Here is a 20,952-nt window from a genome sequence, read left to right as displayed (position 1 = left end):
GACAAGACATAGCTGCTCTTCCAGGACTGCTGTGCGGGCGAGGTAAACATGACCAAGCTCCCATCTGTGCCATGAAGCTGGAGACAAGAAACTGGCAAAGACCTTCAGAAAGGTAAGAGATTAAAAAAAAGCATCTTCTCAGTCCTATCAGAGCTCTGGCCATGGTTTCTGAGTTACTGTGACTTAGCAAGAATATTGAAAAAATTCCCCAATCCAAGGCCGGAGTGCTTAAAACTACGCAGGTTCGTAGGCCAGGCAAGTAGTTCTCTTCTGGAATGCTCAAAAAAACCAATGGGAGTCTGGAAAAGGAAGTGTTCCTCAGTACTTGCTGTCTTACATGTAAACTAGCCGGACTGGTTAAAGCTTAATTAAAAATTGCCAGAGTGGCTAAATTCTTTTCTAAGTGCAGCTGCAAAACCTTAGCTGTGGGCATATTTTAGACCTTAATTAGTAACACTTGCACTAGAGGACCAAAATCTTTCATGAATGCAGCTGCAATCAATTAATATCAGTCAGGAATTTCTGTAGGCAATGCAAGGGTCTCTTGAAAATTGTTTTAATGGCAACCTAGATTAAAAAAAAAAATACATTGAACAAACTACAAAATCAAAGATAACTACAAAACGTCTTTATTGAAAAAAGCAGATTATAGCATCTAAGGTTAAATGAAACTTCTGACTTTTTAATATTAAATAACTTAGGATGATAGCAAGTAGCTTCTTCTTTAGATAAATAAATCTACATTTCCCAATTTTTTTCTTCAACAATCAAGGGAATCAAACACTGAAACACAAAACCACAAGTAATTCTAAAGACTAAAAGACAGAAGTACATTGGAAGGTTTTACAAGGATATATATACAAAAATAGTTAAACTAATGTATATTTTCAGCATGTAAAGTAGTTACATGATATACAAACTGGGAATTTATATATTTCCTACAAAATAAAAATCAACGTTGGTCCAAGTTCTTGGAAGAAAACTATATTCTTTTAAAGAAAATGAAAATATTTCTCAAATGAAAACTTAATTTAAGTCAAATCATATACTCTAGTTACGGCATTAGTTACAGGATGAATCACAAACTTTTAAACTTTTCTTGAAACACAAGAAAGCAGCTTTTGTCTCCTTTAGAGCTTTGGTTTACTTTACTACTCTGGAATTTCTGGTCTTAAAGAGCTCCTCTAACCATGTTTTCCTTTTGAAGCTCCACCTTACAAAATATATACACACACGAGTGAAAGGAAAAGGAAAGAAACCCAAACAAACCTTCTTTGAAAGCTCAATTATCTGAGTGCATTCTTTTGTTTTGTTTTCAAATTGTTATTTTGGTCCTTTCTTTGGAATGTGTCCTCCAGTGCATGAGGGACTCTGAATTGCCTACAACAGCTTTGTGCTGTAGGGACTCTGTAAGATTCCTTACCGAAATGGAAAGGTGTAGTTCTGATGCAAATGAGAACAAGTTGTTAGCATTTTAACTTTATGGAAATATTCTGAAAGTACAGCAAAGGCTTCTGAAGAACAGTCACATCATAAAATAAACTCTAGGAAGTTTACATCTGTGTTGAACTGATGTAATGTTATTCCTTAAAAAAATGATTAAAAAGCGCTTTTCTCTTTACATAATTCCCCAGATAGGAGGTAAAATGTGCAGAAACTGTCACTAGCACTAAAGAATATAGCACATCATTATTTTAGATTTGCTTGTTTTTCTCTTTGATTGAAGAAACCCAAACAAAAAAAAATAATCCCCAAACCTTGGCAAATTTCACTCAAGCTCCAGGTTTTATACTAAATGCTGGAAAAGCAAAGCTGTACTTTGTTGTACAGTAATGGAATGCAACTGTCTGTAGAAAATATCGGAACAACTGCTGCTTTCTGGTTTTAAACAAATTGCTTATTCTATATTGAAATACTACCTTTTGACGTTTTTATCATGATACTTAACACATTGGAACTGAGTAGAACTATGAGACTTACAAATTAACAAGTGAAATGAAATTAAATACTCTTGTTCTACAGTATGATCGTTTTCAAAAAAGAAAAGGTATGGTATGTCCATGTTAGGTAGTATGCTGTCCCTTGAAAAGTACATTGCAGTGGAAACTTCAAACTTGCCACTGAAGGAGCTGAAGTGCTAAGGAAGGTCCTGGTAGCAGCCTGGGCTGAACACCAAGTCACCTCTGTTTCTGGCCACTGTGATTTTGAAGGTTTTGCTTCTATACTAGTAGAGCAAAGTATTTTTCCAGTACAGTGAGTACTGTCAGGGGATGACTTGCTCGCACAGGAACAGACCCAAACCTTCTCTGTATATTTTAATTATTTTTTTCTTAATTTGAGTTCCTTAATATATATTGTAAAGACAAGCAAGTAAAAATGCTTCAAAGCTAAATGTGGTCCAAAGCAGCTTCCTTAAATGGAAAAAGTGTTACATTGCAGCTGACACTAAAAGTTTATCCTGAAGCTCTGGTATCTTCCATGTTTGTAGTAAGGAACTTAAGGAACTGACCTACTCATACAGTCCAACTTAAGACCATTTTTTTCCCTTTTCTACTGTTTGGGAACAGGCACAGGTACTTCTGCTTCCTTCTGAGGCTGGGCTGGTGACTATGGACACAGAGGTAATGTTTGCAAATGCAGAAAAAGTATGCACGTACCCAGTGTCCTCTCTTTCGCAGGCCAGGCCTCTTAGGCCTCACTGTAGAAATGGGACACTAGTTCCACTGTAATTCCTTCAAAGCATGGCTATGGCATTGAACATGTCAATTATAAACTGATACATATTAATTAGAAAATTACTTTTTAAAGAAGCATCTGACTTGCCAAGGAGCATCAGTAGGGCAGGTTAATCTAGGCCCATGGAAGTTTGGCAAAAGTTCAGGAAACATACCTGTTGTTCCTTACTAACAGGAGAAAAAAACAGTTCATGGGAATTCTTCCTGCTCCCCCTTCCCCCATAAGGAAACTCCACATTATCAAAAAGTTCTGTTAAGGGAGTTAATTATGCCATTAAGGAATTGGTGTCCATTGGATGCTCTTTGTACTTTTCAGCAGACAAATGGCTTTCAAAAAGTCAATGAAGCCTAAGAAACTGAATGCCAATGGTGTTGCCAAACAAGTCATTTAATCAATCGATGTGCTGAATTTAACATGGGATCATTTCTGAGTGGATTGATCAGATTCTTGACATGTTGAGAACTGGCATGGAAATGTCCCAATCTACACATGCAGAGAATCTGGTCTGGTATTTCCACTTCCTCTGGAGAAGAATAATTTTATTTTGTTGTAATTTTGGATACCGTTAAAGACGGCAATGATGGATTTATTTAAAATGTAAATTCAGGAAGGCTGCATCAATTCTCATGAGAATGCAGGATTTTTTTTTTAAACATACAGATATGTGATTTGCATGTAAATCAACACATGGTAGAAAACAAACCATAAAAAAGATTCATCTAACTTCCTATATGGAAGACATATTTCCCCAGAGCTCTGAGGTTACTGTAAAAGCTTATGCAAGACATGACAGTGTGTACATTCTATGTACATCCAATACTTGTTATAAAATGCCAATGTTTCAATGGTCTGACTCCCTACATTATTATTTCCCCTAAACTGTACTTTGTTTTCCAATGAAGACAATCACCATAATTAGTTCAGAAGAACATCTAGAAAAGAACACAAAGCTGAAAAGGTAATACAAAAACCACTGTCTCCCTCTTTTTTTTTTTTCTTTTTTTTTTTTTGTCCTTCTTTTTAATAACATATCAACATACAATCGTAAAGCAGTTGGTAACAAATGAAGTCCAAGACAAGCGTACCTTTGCATAGAAAGGGGCTTCTAACCCTATTAAACAAAAAAAACCAGGTTTAAAAGAGGAATTCTTTAGTAAGTGCCAAATCATCAAGTTGATACGAATGCATTTTGAAACCATGACTACATTTGTACATGGCAAGCAATTACAGAGGTCTGTAACTTTCTTCAACTGTTATGACCCTGCGTATGCCAATCTTTTGGATATATTGCTCTGGTTTTTATGAGATGTTCACCATATTTCTTTAACAATCTAAATAGTCTTTGTGTGACTGTGGAACCTTATAGGATGGGAAGCTGGCCTGACACTTCTTCACAGAATGCCATTGTTTAACCCATGCTGAAAACTGTCCTTGCTGAAAAACACTTGTTTGCTTCCTATTCACTACTTCTGGGAATCTAAGTTTTAAAAAAAGTGAGACTGTATTCTCTAAGACCAGAATTCAACATAACTAGCTAAAATGCTAGCATTTATCTTATCATGCTTGCTGCAATATGATAAGGTGCTAACTTTTGGAAAGTAATTCTACACTCCTTACTTGGGTGAAATCTCCACTGAAGGAAAGGGAGTACGGAGTGCAGAACAGCCCTTTGTACCATTGTTTTTAGAAATGCTGCCATTTACAGTTACAGTTTAGTGGTGAATTATTTGTTCAAGTAGATGCTGTCTCAGTGAAAATGTCTAGATAAAAGAAGACATATGTACAAAATCAGAAAAGGACCCCTCACCTCTGATTTAAAAAATAAATAGCTGGTTTAGATGGTTATTACTGGAATCTCATCTTTAAAGGAACACAAAAGTCATTGTTAGCTTTTTCTTTCAAACGGCTTATTGGTAATGGAAATGTCTTTCAGAGTTCTGTGACATGCATTGGATAGCTCGGAGGTGGATGTGATGGCAGTTTAATATTAAGGCGCCTGATATGACAGCTGTGGCAGAGCAAGTGGCCCTCTAATGGGTAACAACGATGGCCTTCCTCATCATTGAGCTGCAAGCCACAATCCTAGAAGAAACACACACATCCCAGGTTAGTGAGTGATTCAGGTAGGTCACCTCACAACACTGTTCATCTATCCTGCATAACCCTGAAAGCGCCATCCCATGTCTCCAAAGCCCGCAACCCTACCAGTTTTTGGGAGGTGGACCCTGACTATCTTGTATTAAGCCAAATGACATCACTGAAATCGAACAGGACAGTCTATAGCAGTACCCAGCATTGCTTCCCATTCTGGTCTCTTCATCTAATAAATGTTGATGTAAATCAGACAAAAACATGCCAAGCACTGATCCTGACACATACAACCGGGAAGGTTAGAACAGAGAAGGAATTAATTCTGCAACAAGGCACAGAACAAGAAATAGGGGAGCATAAGTATAGAATGAGAAGTGGGTGGGACAGGACAGGACATGGGACAGGGTTACACTTTCTTTAATTTGGAATTTAAAAAAAGTTAAAAGACTTCAAGGCCAGTGGTCCATCTTTAGGTTTCAAGGATCTTAAATACTTAAACATTGTTACTGTGCTGAGTCCTGACAAACCGGACATAATCAGTATGTATTTGTCAACATTAACAGAAAGGAAAAAAGAAATTGAAAAAGCTGGGCATATAGGTAATTTTGGTATTGAAAACTGACGCAAAGTTTTTAGATTAACACCAAATATGATTTTTCAGCTTTCATAGCTAAAAGTTAAAGCTAAGTTAAAATCCTCAAAGTTTACAATGCTGAAATAAGAATGAAAAATGGGTTTTGTTAGTTTAGGGAGGCTATAATCAAAGTTTCTGCCAAGGTAGTTTTCTGTGTGTTACTGTACGTTATAGAATAACTTTATAGCCCTTTATATAATATTTAACCTGTGATGACAAAGCCTCCCTTTCTCAGTGGATTTCAGTTTTAGAATCGAGGTCTACTGATCTGTAAGCTGGCTTGAACTTCTCAGCAGAAGCGGTTGCACAAGAAAGAGATGATACACAAAAGGAACGAAGTTTCCAAACTGACCTTGCATGGCCACCAGGTGATGATGACATTACTGGTGTTTCAGAAGTGGCTGCGTAAGTTGTCACAGCGTTTGTAAAAGTCTCTATGTAAATACCTCAAAGTACTGGCACTAACTTTTCTAGTAGTATATGGAGACAGCAGTGACCCAGCGTGTACAGTTCAAGAACCTGATCTGAGACCATCAGGCAGTAACCTACCCCTGCTAACACATGGCTAACCCCCTCATTTCTCTACATAAACACACTCTACGTTCTGGGCAGATGTGGAGGCAGCTTAATTTGCCTCAAACTGGAAGGAGAATGGGGAAATGAATAATGAAACAGAACTGAAAATAAACCCCCATTGGGACATTCTAATATAAAGTCAATAGCCTGAGAGAGAAGGGGAGGGAGCTGTCATCTTAGGTGAAGCCTGCACAAAGCAATAGATGGGGGAAGAGGAGGAGGGAAGTACAGCGCTCCAAAATGCTGCAATTTCCTGTGCCAATTTCTCTTTAGAAATTAATAGGAAAGGATGCAGTACCAGGTATCTCTGTTGGAAGGAGCTAGCTGAGTGGATGCGGTCTTCCTTACATTTAGGTACGTGTATGTTTCAAGATGCCCTGAAATTTGTTATTTTCTCCCTCAGTTGGCAGCCTCTTCATAAAACCTTTTCGTGCAAAAATGCACAGAAGATAGTATTGCTGCATTTCTACCTCTAGCGCTGACAGTCAGGTAGCACAGTTAGGATCTGGGCAGATATGCATTTTCGTATCAAGAGCACCTAAACTTACAGTAAAAGGGAATTTTTTGGTTGGTCCCAAATTAAAGAGTTTGTTTCCCTCATGTTGCTGGATGCAGAGCTAGGACTGAACACAGCTCTCTTCTCTGAAGCAAGAGCACTAATCCCACAACTTGCTCTGTTTCAAGAAACATTTAAAGTTCTGCACAAAAAGAAACTAATCCCCCAAAAGTGACAGAAAGTCAATGGTATCCCTGTCTCTTTTCTAGTAAAGAATCAATATTCATTTAGCATGGAAAAAACACAGGTCCCCTAGAAAAAGCCTTCCAGTGTAGGAGTGAGGGTCCTTCCCTGCACAGGCAGGTCTCCTCGACCAAAGCCACCTTTTGAAGTTAATATACTGGAGGGAAAAAAGAGAAATAATTTGGTACTGGAGAGGGCAGCACCACTTGCAGCCCAGCTAACACTCATCCCTTTGCATCCTTCCAGGAGCCATGGGGCAGAGCCCTACCTGCCCAGATGTGCAAGAGGTAGCAAGTGCACCCTGGGGTGTGAGTCGGGCCAGCGGAGGCACCTGGTGCTTACCTCACAGTGATAGCACTCCACGTGGTAGTCTTTGTCCATTGATACCACCCGAATGGTCTCCTCGGAGCCCTGTTACGGAAGCAGAGTGAAGGTAAGAGTGCGCTTGTAGGTGGTGGTTTCTCAATCTTCTTTCAGTGCCCAAATTATCACTTTGCAGAGCTGTTCCCCTGGAGGATCCCCTCTTCCTCCACAGAGCAGACCTCTGTGGTGGCGGAGGGCCTTGTCCACAGCGCTGCACCACTGGCTCTGCTGTTTAGCAGCAGCGTGGCTGTCTGGCGTATCTAAGCTGTAGAGGTCATTTGGGAACGGTAGCCAACAACGTCTTCCTCAAGGGACTAATTAGTCTTGAAATCAAGTAATTTTCCACGGGCACCCAGGATGTGAACATATTACCAGCCAAAAACCGACCTGCTGACTGGGTAACTTTTCCTTGTAGACTTCCTGGCCTGAGTTTTCCAGGACTTGCATTCCTCTCAAACCATCTGCTGCACAGCCATTTTGCACATGCATGTGTCCCTGTATGTAGCCCATAGGGATTTACATACCAATCCAGCAGGTAATCCTGTGCACAGCCCAAAACCTCAGCGTGAGGGTGGATGCAGTGGAGTTGTGTAACTCCTGGCTGAGCCCCAGGCCCTGCAGAGCAGCCCATACCCTTCTTGTAACCTCACAGGCTCTTCCCCTGATCCACTCTGAAGCCTCTGAGGACAGAGCTCATTGGATTTGTTGTCTTACATTGTTTCCAGTTCCAGGTGTGGTTAGAGCATCAGATATGACGTACGCTATGTCTGAGAGAAGCAAGTTAGTACCTGCACTGCTAGACCTGAACTAACTTAAGAAACCTCCATGGGAAAGAACATGGAGTCTCTCCTGCTAGCCATCAGATGAGTCAGCAGTAGGACTGCTTTTTTTTTTTTTTTTCTTCTTCTTTGTAAGACACAAATCCAGGGAAATTTACAGAGGGGTTTTCTCCTCACATTGCATCAGCAGGACAAGCAGTTCTGGCTCAGCCTTTATAAGGTTTTCGATTATGTGAGACCTGGCCATTTAACAGAAATAGTAATGACAAATGAGGGTAATGTGCAGGGTGATAGAAGCAGGCATGCTGAGAGGCTCTAGCTACAGGCTTTTCTTTTCTGGGGTGCAGCAGCTTAGAGGATGCAAGCTCTGGCTCTTATCAGTATGACAATAGGAAAAGGAGGGAGGCACTGAGGCCCTTGCTTACAACTGAGCTCATCAGTGACCTCAGCAAAGGAAACTCACCAGGGTCCTGCACCCATCAGGGTATGAGGAAGCACCACTGCGGGCTGCCAGAAAAGGGATGTCTTAATGCAGAAGTCTTATAGTGCTACCTATATAGTCAGAACAGGCTGAGACTGCAAGCAAGACATCCACCTGGCCTCGCTTGCAGCCAACTTTTCTGCTGCCTTTTCCATCCCTTTAAGCACTTCCATTACATTGCCAGCCCAGGATGACAGACTGTGTGGCCTTCTCGCAGGTCAGGGTAGCCCTCAGATGTCTTTTGAAGTCTGGGCATCTTAACAGATCCACATCAGAAATGCAAATGTAGCAGACAAGGAAAATTGCTACTTGAGCTAATGGGAGATTCTAAAAATAAACAGGGCTTGGCTTCTTGGGTTGTTCTTGGAGCCCCAGTCAGGACTTTCAATTAAATGAGATTTATAACAGCATAATTAAGACCTGGAAAGCACCCTAAAGATACAAAGTACTATGCTGCATAATAGTAGTATGACTATTACAACCTCTGGGAATGTTTGGGAGCGACATTACTGCTGAACTGTAATTTAGTATCTGACATAGTATAGATTCTGGAAGAAGGAAGAAAAGCATCTAATGTGTTTATATAATAAAGTGTTCACATGCCAACAGCTGTAATCTCTAAAGAGTCAGTGCACGTTAACATGTACCTGTGCTGGTAGGATCGGCTGGTTACAGGAAGCGCATTTTGGTGCAAAAACCCTAGGGTGCAAGAAGAAAGTGTTCAAAACACATTTAAAGCTTCTTCAAAAAGTAGAACAAAAATAGTTATTCTAACCACGCCTTGTTTTTAGCAAAATGTAGATCCACAGGATTTGAAACACCTCTTAAATATTTGATGATATTCAGGGAAAAGGAGATTTACAAGACGCTGATCTACCCCAGCTTTATTGGTTAGGTCTTCCTAACCTCTAGGCATAGCGAAACCAGCCCTCTTCCCACATAATGCCCTTTCTCTTACTTTCCTTTACCCATAATGTCACTCAAATTCTTCCAGAGACTGACTGCAAAGCAGCTCCTGACTTGGGGGCTGTCACTACCTGACATCAGGAAGACATCATCACACTGAACAGGAGAGGGGCTGATCATGGCTAGGATCTACTTCAACCAAATACATCAAGTGGTCTTATTATCGACAGCTATATTTTATGACAATCACTGGGCAAACAGTCACTCTCTCCTTGGAACATGAACAACTTGCTACCAATAGGGTTGAGTTCAGAGTGATTTACTCTGGCTACGTAAGCAGAGCTATAGGTTGACTGCAGCTAAGAGCATTCACATAGCTTTTGAGCAGGAGAAGAACAGAGTCCAAAAGCAATCACTTAAACCACAAAACTTTTGGTCAGGTGAGTCTAAAATCATTTTAACACTAGTTGCTAATTACATGTCTACTGTACAGTCTAGGTTAACCTAACTTACATTCACCAGTGTCATGCACTACTAGAACCTTGACCAGGGCTCCTCAGACTTTTTAAACAGGGGGCCGGCGCGCGGATGAAGTGGCAGGAGGTCATCTGCGGCTGCTTGGTTTCCCCCTGCAACCCCCAGCGGGGTGGGGGTGGGGCGGGGGGGTTCTGTAAATACCAGGGGCCAGACTAAGGATTCTAGGGGGCCATATCTGGCCCGTGGGCCATAGTTTGAGGACCCGTGACCTTGACTCTTAGCCAGCAGAACCTACCACCACTTGCAGAATTAGCCTGATCTAATTAGTGTTGGAAGTCCTGAAAGAAGTAGAGAAACAGCTACCAGGGAAATACAACTTGATTTTCAACCTCACTTGGCCACTGTATGCACACACTGGGCCCATGAAGCAACCTCTAATATAACTTTAAAATACTCTACAAATACAACGTGAGAGCAGCACTTGAGGGACATCTGAGCAAACAGGAATGACCTTTTTTTTTAATCTACTACAGAGGCTTATAACTATACCAGTAATTTAACTACTATAATTTTTCCAAGCATGTAATGGATTTGCGTACTTACGTATGGTAGTCTTTGACACAGTAAATATTGTTCTCCACATCTACAGTGAAGGGGACTCCATCCAAACACTCGTTACACACCACACAGCGGAAGCAGCCAGGATGGTATGACTTTCCGAGGGCCTGTAAGATCTTAAGAGGGAAACAGCAAAATAAGTGGATGCATGATTACGTATACTGCTGTGGCTGATTCTTAATAATGGCAGTGAGAAAAGCACTTCAGGATGACATTACCACTCTGCAGATCTGTCAGCAAGGAAGGGACTTTTTAAAACAGTCAACTTGCTTATTTCAGTGGGTTGCAGTAGGCTCGCACTGAAGAGAGAGAACTGTGAAAATCAGGCTAACGCCCATCACTGAGCTCTGCACAGCCAATACTGGCAACAGAAATTAAAAGCGGCTTCAGAGACCACTTCTTGGAAAATCTGCTGCAGCCAAATCCAAGTTACTGGGACACTGTGTTAATTCACAAAACTTAACAGGCTGTGACAGACAGAATCCAAACCAGTCATTACTCAAACTTAAAAAAAACCCAAAAACAAAACAAGCAAAAAATCAGGTGTCCCTTTATTAATCAAGGATCCTAATTCACCATAGTAACTGACTGGTTATCACTCAGTCACAGCAGCCCATCAGTTTCTGTTAAAATTCCATCTGTATCCACGTGTTTGGATATAGATCCAGCCATCTTGCCAGGTTTTTCCCATGCTCATCTTCCCTATTCCATTTAGAAGGGTTTAAGGGAAGGCCTGACGCAGTCTTAGCTACACTACTGCAGAACAGATCCCCTCCAAAGCACCAAGCCCCTGAACAAGCCTCTGGGAAGAGTGAGAGACAGTGTCATCTTCAGGCGGCTCTCAACAGGTTCTAACACCAGCTGCATACATTTCAGGTGGAAGTACCACCTTTGGAAGGCAATTTCAGAAAGTATCTGCTAGCAGCAGTGCTCAGCTTGGAGCTGTTAAGCTGGAGATTAGAAAAGTCCACAGGCCAAGCTCTCATGGCCCTGTAGATAATTCTATGAATAAACAGGAAATAAGAAGTGGAGCATAGCAAAAATGCATGAAGTCAATTTAATTTAACCTTTTTTCCCCCCTCTAATGAAGCCCTATAGCTCTCCGTTCAGTGAGTACCATCAGAATCCATTTGGTTTGCAAACCTGTTCCCAGCCAGAAACAACCTGTCCCTGTGCACATGTTGCTGTCTAGGCAGCTACATGACGCTGTCGGCCTGGCACGGTGGCACAGTCACCCCTCCGCACGGAGTAACTCCCAATTCACCTGCACTTTCAGCCTGGAACAGCTTCAGCGGCGCACGGGCTGGCGGGGCTGCAGCTCCCTGTTCCTCAGCGGCATGTGGGCACCGCTGCCACGCAGGCACGTTTGTTGTGCGCGCACTCCCAGGGAGGAACACGAAGGAATTAGCCAAATAAGACTGCTTAATTCCTGGAGCTCCCAGAGCCGTTTCCTTTTGTCAGAGCTCACTTGCTGATGGGAGAAAGGCAGACAAACACCTGCCAAGCTTCCACCTACTGAGCTCCACCGACAAGATATTACGGACTCTTGCCTGGGATTCTGCAATTAAGGGCCAGCTCAAAGCATGCAAGTTAGGATACCCCTCCCCCTCCCAGCATGACACAACTCTAGAAATTTGCTCTTGGGCTAAAACGAACAATATCCTTGTCCAACCAGTGGTGCCAGGATATGAGCCAGAATCCTCATTAGTGAAGTCTCCCTTCCGGCTCCTACTGAACCTCCGTGTTTGCAATGCAGTAGCTACTCCTATTAGGCATACTGAGGTTCATATACATTTTAAAGCAAAAGGAAAACAAATGGATGTCCTACATGATCTGCAATTTTTCAACGTGCAAGCCACTTCATTTTGTTTGGTAGCTTCTGCTTAGGATGAACAGACTAAATTCCCACTGAAATGATGCCAGCAGTATCTGGCCCAATCCACACCCCTTTGCTTTTTTTTATTACAAAATTAACGGACTAGTGGCTCCCTACAAACCCCAGTGGCAATAATGCATTTTAACTGACACGGAGCAAGTGGCAGAAGGCAAGCAAGTCACAGAGCAGGCAACAAACCTCAGGACTATTGATAACGTCCCTCTCCTCTCTAGCCCAGATTCCATCCACTTGACAGAGCTCTTGCTATTCTACTATCTTACAGAGCACACCATCTGTTTTCCTTTACCATGTTCTCATACAAAGCTGTATTTTCCCTCTTTTAGTATTAAAATTCTATTCGATTTTTTTTTTTTTTAACTGGCATGTGGCAGAACAACAGCCTCCCATGATCTCAGGTAGAAAAGAAGCCCAACTTACTGTATGCCACATTTTCAAAAATTACATTAACAGCAGTCAAGACACGATAGTCTGACCAGGGAAGAAGCACAATGTCTCACAGTGCGCTGCCCAAAGTCTGTGAAAAGCAAGCTATCCCGTGGTTAGGAATTTAGGTCTCTTACCATTTCCATTATGAGGTGTCCACAAACAAAGCACTTGTCCGCTGTCTGCTGAAAACCTGAATACTGTTCAAATGACAGAAAAGAAAGGATTATTAGTAGCCACTCCTCTCTCTAGCTGCAGAAACACCTTCTAAGTGAACGCTGCGCTATTTTCCAGCCTGTGCTGTATATGATAGCAAACTATACAATAGGTTTGGGAGACAGTGATTCAGCAGCTCTGCTCTCACAGCACGCTCAGATACCAGCTTGGCCTTTTGATCCACCACAAGATTTCCATGAGATTTCCAATTTAACAATTATTTTAAGTTCGGTTTTTATTTTTGAAGGCCATTTGGCAAGTTTGCATTTTGTGTGCTGGAATTAGTTTGAATTCACTCTTTTGGTTGTTGCTGTTGGGGAAGTAAGTAGCATAGGACTTACCGCCCCACTCCTGCTCAAATTAGTGACCAGATGCTCACTGACCTCAGCTTTTGGACCCATGTTTCACTCAGTGCTATATGCAGGCTAGAAAAATAAAGACAGGCCCAAGGAGGATTTAGCTGCCTCATAGATACCAGGCTTTCTATCCAGGGAAGAATCTAGAAGTCCAGGCACAGGCGCTTGGGCTCCCTGCACATGTCGGCACCAGCGAGGTACCTCAGAAAGGTGATACACACCCCAGCCATCGGCCCATGCTCCAGTCCGCAGTGGGAAACAGGAAGGCTGGGCAGGCTCGGTGGCAGAGCCCTTGGGTTCGGTGCCGGGGGCATGGCAGCAGGAAGGGACCTTGCCCACTCGGGACCAAAGCTCTGTGTTCCCTGGCCGAGTGTTTTTGACCTTAACTTTGTGCTTGAGTCCCCAAAGCAGGTTCTGTTTCAGATGCCAAAGTCTGTCTTTAGCCCTGCGTTTAGAGGTACCCAAAACACACAAGGTTATCAGGCCAGACGACTGACCTCCCAACCAACCACCCTACAGGCAAGGGGCACCTGCCTGAAGAACTCCAGCCATGTCATTCTGAAACTGGTATTTGCAGTGGCTGAACTTCACCCTCACCCACTCGCCGTCCCACAGAAGTGAAGCGCTGCGTGTGCACTCTTTCCTGCCAGGGGGAAGGGGTGCCCAATTGTTTGTAAGGTATTGCACAGTGATGCTTATTTCTGCAATCAAGGTTGTAGCAAAGCTCACCTGAAATGTACTTTAGCTGCACAAGATAAAAGACAGGGAATGGGGAGGATGAGTGTGAACCGGACTCTTCTCCCAGCACACAAGTTAACTGGCTCAGGCATCTTAACACAGCCTCAGCCCAATCGAGCTTATGGCTTCCTCCATTCTCCCCCTTGATTTAGTAGGGATTAACTGTCCCTCACTTCAAAAGCCAGCAGTTCCCAGCCTAGAGCTGCCATATGTTTTCTTTTTTATTGGTGTGAGGGGATTACATGTTATTTCAGATCAATAGGTTGGAGACAAAATTATTGTTGCTATGCAACAAAGTGATTAATGAAGGAAAAGGTCTTGCAGACACTTTGACAGGCCCAGAAAGTCAGTAAATGATGGTATGGCAGCTGCTACGGCTCCAAATTTACTACGCACTAAGGAACACAGCTCATACAATCTTAAGAAACTTTGAAACTTCATCAAAAGAGACCAGTGTGTTGAGGAGCAAATACAGAGGTGGGCAGTCCTAGCTGGCTATTTCTGCAGGATACTGGGTTTTGGGTTTTTTTCTTCTTATTACTGATGCAGGAAAAGGGCCTTAAAGCTTTGGATGCTTCTTGGCTGCACCGTATCTGAGTAACCATCTGGCTAGACTATTTCCTAAGGTTGCAAACTTGAGGGTTACTGGAAACAGGTGGGTAGGTCCTAGTGGTGCAGACGGCAGAGGATTAACAATGGTACAACCCCAGCTAATTCTAAAATCCTGCTGGAATGAATTTACCAGTACCATCTGGCTGTCATTTGATAAGGAATGCAAAGGAGCATTTACTCAGCTATTGATTAAGAGGGAACATTATTTCCTAGGAACAGAATGGCATAGTGGACAGATTAATGTCATTTATTGCTAACCAGATTATCATAAATTACACTGTCAGAAAGAAAGGTTTTGCTGACACAAAATCACTATATGACTAACCCTATTAAATTAAAACCATGATTTGTTTTTAATAAGAGAATTGTTATTTGTCAAACAGATCCAGAACTGGATTACCCAATTAAGACAACTTTGCAAAATATCAGTGAAGTCTAATAGCAGTGATAAAATATTTCACGGGTTCAGGGAGCTCTCCTTTACCACCACACTCTTTTCTGATCACAGTATCGATCCCAGACAAACCAGAGACCTGATTCAGTGAGAACAGGATTTTGGATTCAGCTGTTTGTGCTTCAGATCTGTTTGGACTGGAAAAGACTAACAGCCTCATATGCCAGCAGCACTGTTTTCTACATGATGGTATTACTGTGGACACTGCTGTTTAAAGGTAAACAATAAATGATTTTCTCTACATTTTTGTAGCTTACCTGTCAACTTCTGCTTTGCAGTGTTTGTTCTTAACTTGGAGAGTTCAAACAGGCCTGATGTGCTAAGTTTTCAATCTTAGAAGCAGGACTTACAAACTTAGGCTTAAAATACTAATTGGCAACCTCTGTCTTTGAAGCACTTTATTATTACTAACCTTCACAAATCTTGTGTATGCAATGAGAGAGAAGTTGTGACTTGCTCCAGACTGCCAGACAAGGCAGAATGGCCTCTTTTTTATCTCTCAGCACACCTAAGAGCCTCCCTGATGGTGGGTTCCCAGCATGGCTGGGTGGAAGCAGCACTGGTCCCCCACAGCTTGTGAACTAGGTAACCACAAGAGAAGGGGAGGTTACGCTCTGCAGACTTGTAGCCTCTTTTATGGCTAACCATAGCTGGAGGGGGGAAAAGAGCTTTTGTGCACACCAGTCCTCCCTCACAACATGAAGACGTGAAAAACAGACTGAGGAGAAACAGTGAAGTAATACAGGATGATAAGCAAGACCCTAGCAGAGAAGCCAAATCACAGCTATGCCTCCTGTACACACAGTATTTTATACATACAGTTTCATTCGTGATGCAAGCAGTACTCAGCTCAATTCTAGCCTCACTCTAAGGGTTTCATATGTGCCATTAAAAAAAAAAAAATGTTGGCAGACCAGTAAGATGATGTAAATACAGACTAATCTCAAACTAGACAGAAACATTCAGAAGTCTACAGACAGTCTGTACCTAGGACAAGTAAGAAGCGTGATTTTGAACTTTCCCAAATATTCATTATAGATGGTCATAAAGCATATATAAAAACACTGAAAGAAGTTGTTATAAAATGAACAGTTCTGAAATTCAAAGCTGAAAATGAAGTGTTACCCTTCGCTCTCACTTCTGTGACTTAGAAATAAGATGCCAGTTACAGGGATGCAAAGAAAACAAGCACATATTGAAAAGCTGGCATATTATTTTTCCTGATTTCTTATTTTGGACCCTACTGTTTTCTCCCATATTTACCTTGTCCTTGACTTCTCTTCCAGGATAATAAAATCTCACTTCATGTGCATGAATCAAGACATTGTAATCAAGCTCCCCAATGATACTTACATAATATAAGACTCTGGGAAGCGAAATAAACCTTGAGAAATATGTTAATTATGTTAGAATAGAAGAGTAAAAATAAAGTAGAAGACTTGGCTGGCTGAATTATTCTTTTGTTTGCTGTCCAGTATACTTTGATTATCAAACAGGCAAAAAGATCTCTAATGATTCTGTCCAAGAGTCTTTGTTTCAATGTAAGAGGAAAACAAGTCCCCTTCTGTCCTGAATATTTAGGCCTGTTAGTGTCCTCCTGTGATAATCTTGGGGTTTATAACTCTTCTGTCTAATGTGCAATATATCCAAAAGAAATTAACAATGAATTTTGAGCATATAATGAACAATTATGCATGGAGGATAATCCCACCAAGTACTATGAGAAACAATTTCTCCTGCCTGCCCTCAGTCCTGTAACCAATCTTGGTTGTCTACCCAGGGTCTTTTAAAGTTTGATGTTCTTCTCGCCGTGATTTTCGAAAGCAAAAACATTCAGAAAACAGCATGCCTGAAAAAGGCTTCAGGACCCAAAGTTTCAACCTTAGGCAACGTCAGATCTTTGAAAAGACAAGTCGCTGCTTCTCCTTCGCATGCCTAACCGTGCCCAAGGAGAGGCTGATGTACTTCCCTGCTGTTATGCACTCAACAAAACAAAACCTTCCTCCTGGAAACAGACCCTGGAATCTCATTCAGGCCCACTTTCTTCTTTGATGAGGATGTTCAAAACCTGCTGAAGGTTTGTGCAAGCAGATCGAGTGGGTTACATTTCAGTAGGTGTGGCAGCTGCTGCCCCGGTAATGGTATGAAGCTGTAAAAACTACAATTCACTGTCACAGCACTGCAAAGTCACTGAATGCGATTGCTCAGCCTAGACTTGAGATTCCTACCCTTTTATGTTTTAAGAGCTTTTGAGAAGATGATCAGGAGTTTTTGCCAAAATGCTTCAGGCATTTAATTCTGAAAACTAATTTCTGAATTGGGTGCTATGCTAATAATGTATTCCAACCCCAGGCCGCCTGTAATCCCTCACAGACTCTCTTCTCCTTGGTTTCCCATTAGCAGAGCATCTGTCTTCTCACTGCTTTATTGTTTGCTCTCTGCATGGGACCCTTAGTACATGGGACACAACAATGCAAGAAATTCATGGGATCACATTAAGAGAGGGAGAAAATATCAAATTTGGTTTCATGCAGATGGGGTTTTGTTATTGTTGGGTTTTTTACACACATATTTAAATGCAGCGATTAAACTGAACTGAACAAAATGGGGCCTTCCCTGGCTCAAAGATACGGGAGCCTTGTGGCAGGTGGCAGAGATTAAACCAAAGGAAAACAGTCCAGAACTTTACTCTTCATCCCACTGAAACCCTTTCATATAGCCTGTTGCTTCACCCCCTCTTGCTGCCAGTGAGGAAGCACTACCACAGCAGCTATCTCCTTGCTTCTGTGTTTCCGCTTTGTTAAGTTTGAAGGAGATGGGTAGGGCCAGGAGGGACTTCATGTTCTGCACAGAGGTAACAGTTGGTCTGGCCACACACAAAATTCTGCCAAAAATCAGGAATTCTGCTGGTAGCTAACTTGGCCGTAACAGTCAGGCATTTTATAGCCTCTTGGGAATAGCCACTTGCTTCCTAGAGAGCCTACAGAGACCCATGTGCAAGCACTCACCAAGGCTGCTTTCCGTCTGATTAATTAAGAGGCAATAATGATTTTCTTAAGTAGATCTTCCTTAAACTCCTGTGGAAGCTTTGCAGTGACAATGATCAAGAAAAAATCCTGAAGCAACAACTTTAACTCTGCATCATATCGCACAGCCCAAAAATCGATTAACTTGATTCACACTGTACAGCACTTCGTATCGCAGAGCACTATACTCTTGCTGTGGGTTATTTATTGCCACTGCTACTACCTATTATGTACACTGCAAAAGAAACCATCTACGTTAGAATGTACCCTCCTGGAAAAAAAGTAAATCTGGATTTTATACAGAACCGTTGTTGAAAAATTTCAATTCAAAACATAACAGCAACTAATACCAACATTTACTAGAGAAGTGGAAACACACCACTTTCTCACATGTTTTTTTTCTAACTCTCCCATAGAAAAAAATTAATGCTTTCTGCTTACAAGTGTTTGGCAGGAGTTACACATAATTAGAAAGAGCTCTAGTTCTTTTAAGTGTGCTTCAGTTATTGTAATTTACTTTTCAATGTAATAAGAAGAAAAATGGGACAATCTGACATTTCGGATCACCATCTCAGGAGGAAATAGGGGAGTGACTACCTGGTGTGAAACCAACTGGACTTTGTAACACGCTCTTCAAAACATTCCACTAGCAAATGTGAAGTACGGGACAGTTGCAAAAGCTAGTCCACAGTGATCCATCTCAGAAAAAAAAACCATCCTTGTCTCTCCTTGTCTATTTTGTCACGGCCCAGAGAGTGACGCCTGTGGCCCACTTAACAATCCATAACCCGGTTCAGGGAACACTAGGCATCTTCTTAGTGAATACAGACCTTATTCACACATTGACATTTCATCACATTATCACCTGGGCCTAGGTACTGCCTGAGTTTTGCTCTTTTATAAACCTGAGAGACTTTTATGGACTCCAGTTGCTCTCCTGTTTCAAAACACCAATTTTCTTCACTTAGCTGACCTGCAGTTTGCCATGTCCTGCAGTATTTGCAACATTCACCCTTAGTTTCTCAGCCTTGCCACCAAATTTTTACATGGCCCCTAGCTTTAAAAATGTGTCCTCTGGGAAAATTCCAGGGAGAAAATCCAGATGCCCCTGAAGTCAATGGGGCTTCTGCCACCAGCTTCAATGGACTTGTAACTTCTTGATACAGGGTGCAGCACTACAGTGTTGCGTTGCCACGAGAGGTGAACCCAAACTGCCAGCTCTGCACACTCTTCATGCTGGTTCACATTCAAGTCCAAAGTGCAGAGGCCAATCAGTATTTGACTATCCTAGGTATTTTGAAATTTAAATGTTAAGCTCATCTGTACGTTTGATACAATTCAGAATACTCCAAATAATCATCATTACTGCCAGATTTAGTTATAAAATAAAACCAGGACCACTGGCATACTACAGCCTTAGGAAAAACTAAGGAAGGAAAGTATTCAAACTTTTTTGGCAGGGAGGGGCTGGAGTGAGACCCACACAAGCAACAACATGAACTTCACTCCCTCATGTGCCAATTACCGTAACACGTTATAATCTGTTTGCCTTTGTTTTTGGCGACAGTATTTAGAAGCACAGCAACGCTCGGCATTCCTGATGCCTCTGGAACTTGTAGGCACCTCCTGTCCCAACCTACAGCCACCAGTGCCTTGAGAATGCTCACAGACTTCTTTACACTTCAGTACATCAGAAGTATTGCAGCAATTCCCTTTCCAAACTTTGATTCCATCACTGCGTTAAACACATCAATAAACAGCCCTGTCTGTCCGTTCTCTGACTGGTGTATGCATTTTAATAGCAAGTCTCCTAAATAACAACATCCGCACAGTTATCTAGAACTCTGTTTGCTCTGTGATTCCCATTAGATATGGACACAAGCTGCAACTTCAATCATTTACCTTCTCAACTGAGTCTTTTTTTTCCTGAGAGAGTCCTGCTTAGCAGCAATGGGGTCTCTGACCAATGTGCTAGTCCCAGTGCTCACCTCCCAAGGGGAATCTCCAAACGTTTATACTCATTGAGATGGAAAATCAAACCTCTGACTCCAGCTTCCGTCACACTAAATAAAAACTACCTTCCTAGGGCCCTAGAAAGTGGGATGGGCCATTTCCCACACTGCCAGGCTTGGAAAACAACATATGCACAAACTGAGAATAGCTTCATTAGCATTAATATTCACATTGCAGCCATGTCCAGGGGCCCAAATTAGGGTAAGGGTCTTCTTGCGTTTGGTGCTACGGGAGATGAAGGTGCAAACCAGCTCTCATGAACTGCCAATCACCCAGCTAGTCCTCTGTTGATACCCCATCCCTTCACCCCATGGAAAGCTGATCATTGCCATTTGTCACCTCCCTACCAGTTCTGCACACCCTGATCCTCTCGCATTTTTAATTTCATAGAGAGTTTTACAGTTGTGGATGTAAGACGAGGCCCTGTATGTTCTCTGTAGCCAATTTTTGCCTTGCAGTGGCAGCTGTGGAGCAGAGAGGCTGCAGCTGTAGCAAGGAGGACAGTGTCCTGAGCAGGTACCAGTCACTGGTGTAGGGGAGAGAAGGATCAGAAACCCCAGTAAACTGGATGGAGAGGAGAAAGAAGACCTGAAAGACAGCGTGCAGGGCTGCAAAGCACAGCTCTGCTGGGGCTGTGGGCTGCTTGCCCTCCTTCTGCCACAGCCTCAGCCCTTGCCTCTCCCTGGCAGGAGGGCGTGTGGCCAGGGCAGGGAGCTGCAGAGGCACCAGCATGCAACCATCACAGGGGCTGGCCACACTCTGGGCTGGGAAGGGCAGAAAGGGGATGCCCAAAGGCCTCCTGGAGGCTTGCAACGCA

At 42.3% G+C, this 20,952-nt stretch overlaps 1 protein-coding gene across 3 annotated transcripts in view; it reads right to left on the bottom strand.

Annotated features, from left to right (window-relative positions):
- Positions 1-606: 606 nt before the first annotated feature.
- Positions 607-20,952, bottom strand: part of WTIP (WT1 interacting protein) — a 92,126-nt gene continuing 71,780 nt past the window's right edge. For 2 of the 3 annotated variants that reach the window (XM_055818503.1, XM_027784278.2), the window contains 5 exons: positions 12,858-12,920; positions 10,386-10,516; positions 9,047-9,098; positions 7,119-7,187; positions 607-4,818 (listed from right to left, as the gene is read on the bottom strand). In XM_055818503.1, coding sequence (XP_055674478.1) covers positions 4,666-4,818; positions 7,119-7,187; positions 9,047-9,098; positions 10,386-10,516; positions 12,858-12,920 — 468 coding nt within the window. In that variant the 3' untranslated portion in view covers positions 607-4,665. Of the gene's footprint in view, positions 4,819-7,118; positions 7,188-9,046; positions 9,099-10,385; positions 10,517-12,857; positions 12,921-20,952 lie in introns of those variants that run through there. The other variant, XR_008749770.1, reaches the window with a different exon arrangement.

This window comes from Falco peregrinus, chromosome 14, assembly GCF_023634155.1.
Source record: "Falco peregrinus isolate bFalPer1 chromosome 14, bFalPer1.pri, whole genome shotgun sequence".
Classification (NCBI taxonomy): Eukaryota; Metazoa; Chordata; class Aves; order Falconiformes; family Falconidae; genus Falco; species Falco peregrinus.
Note: the sequence above shows the minus strand (reverse complement) of the source record. Positions and strands in the feature narration are given on the sequence as shown.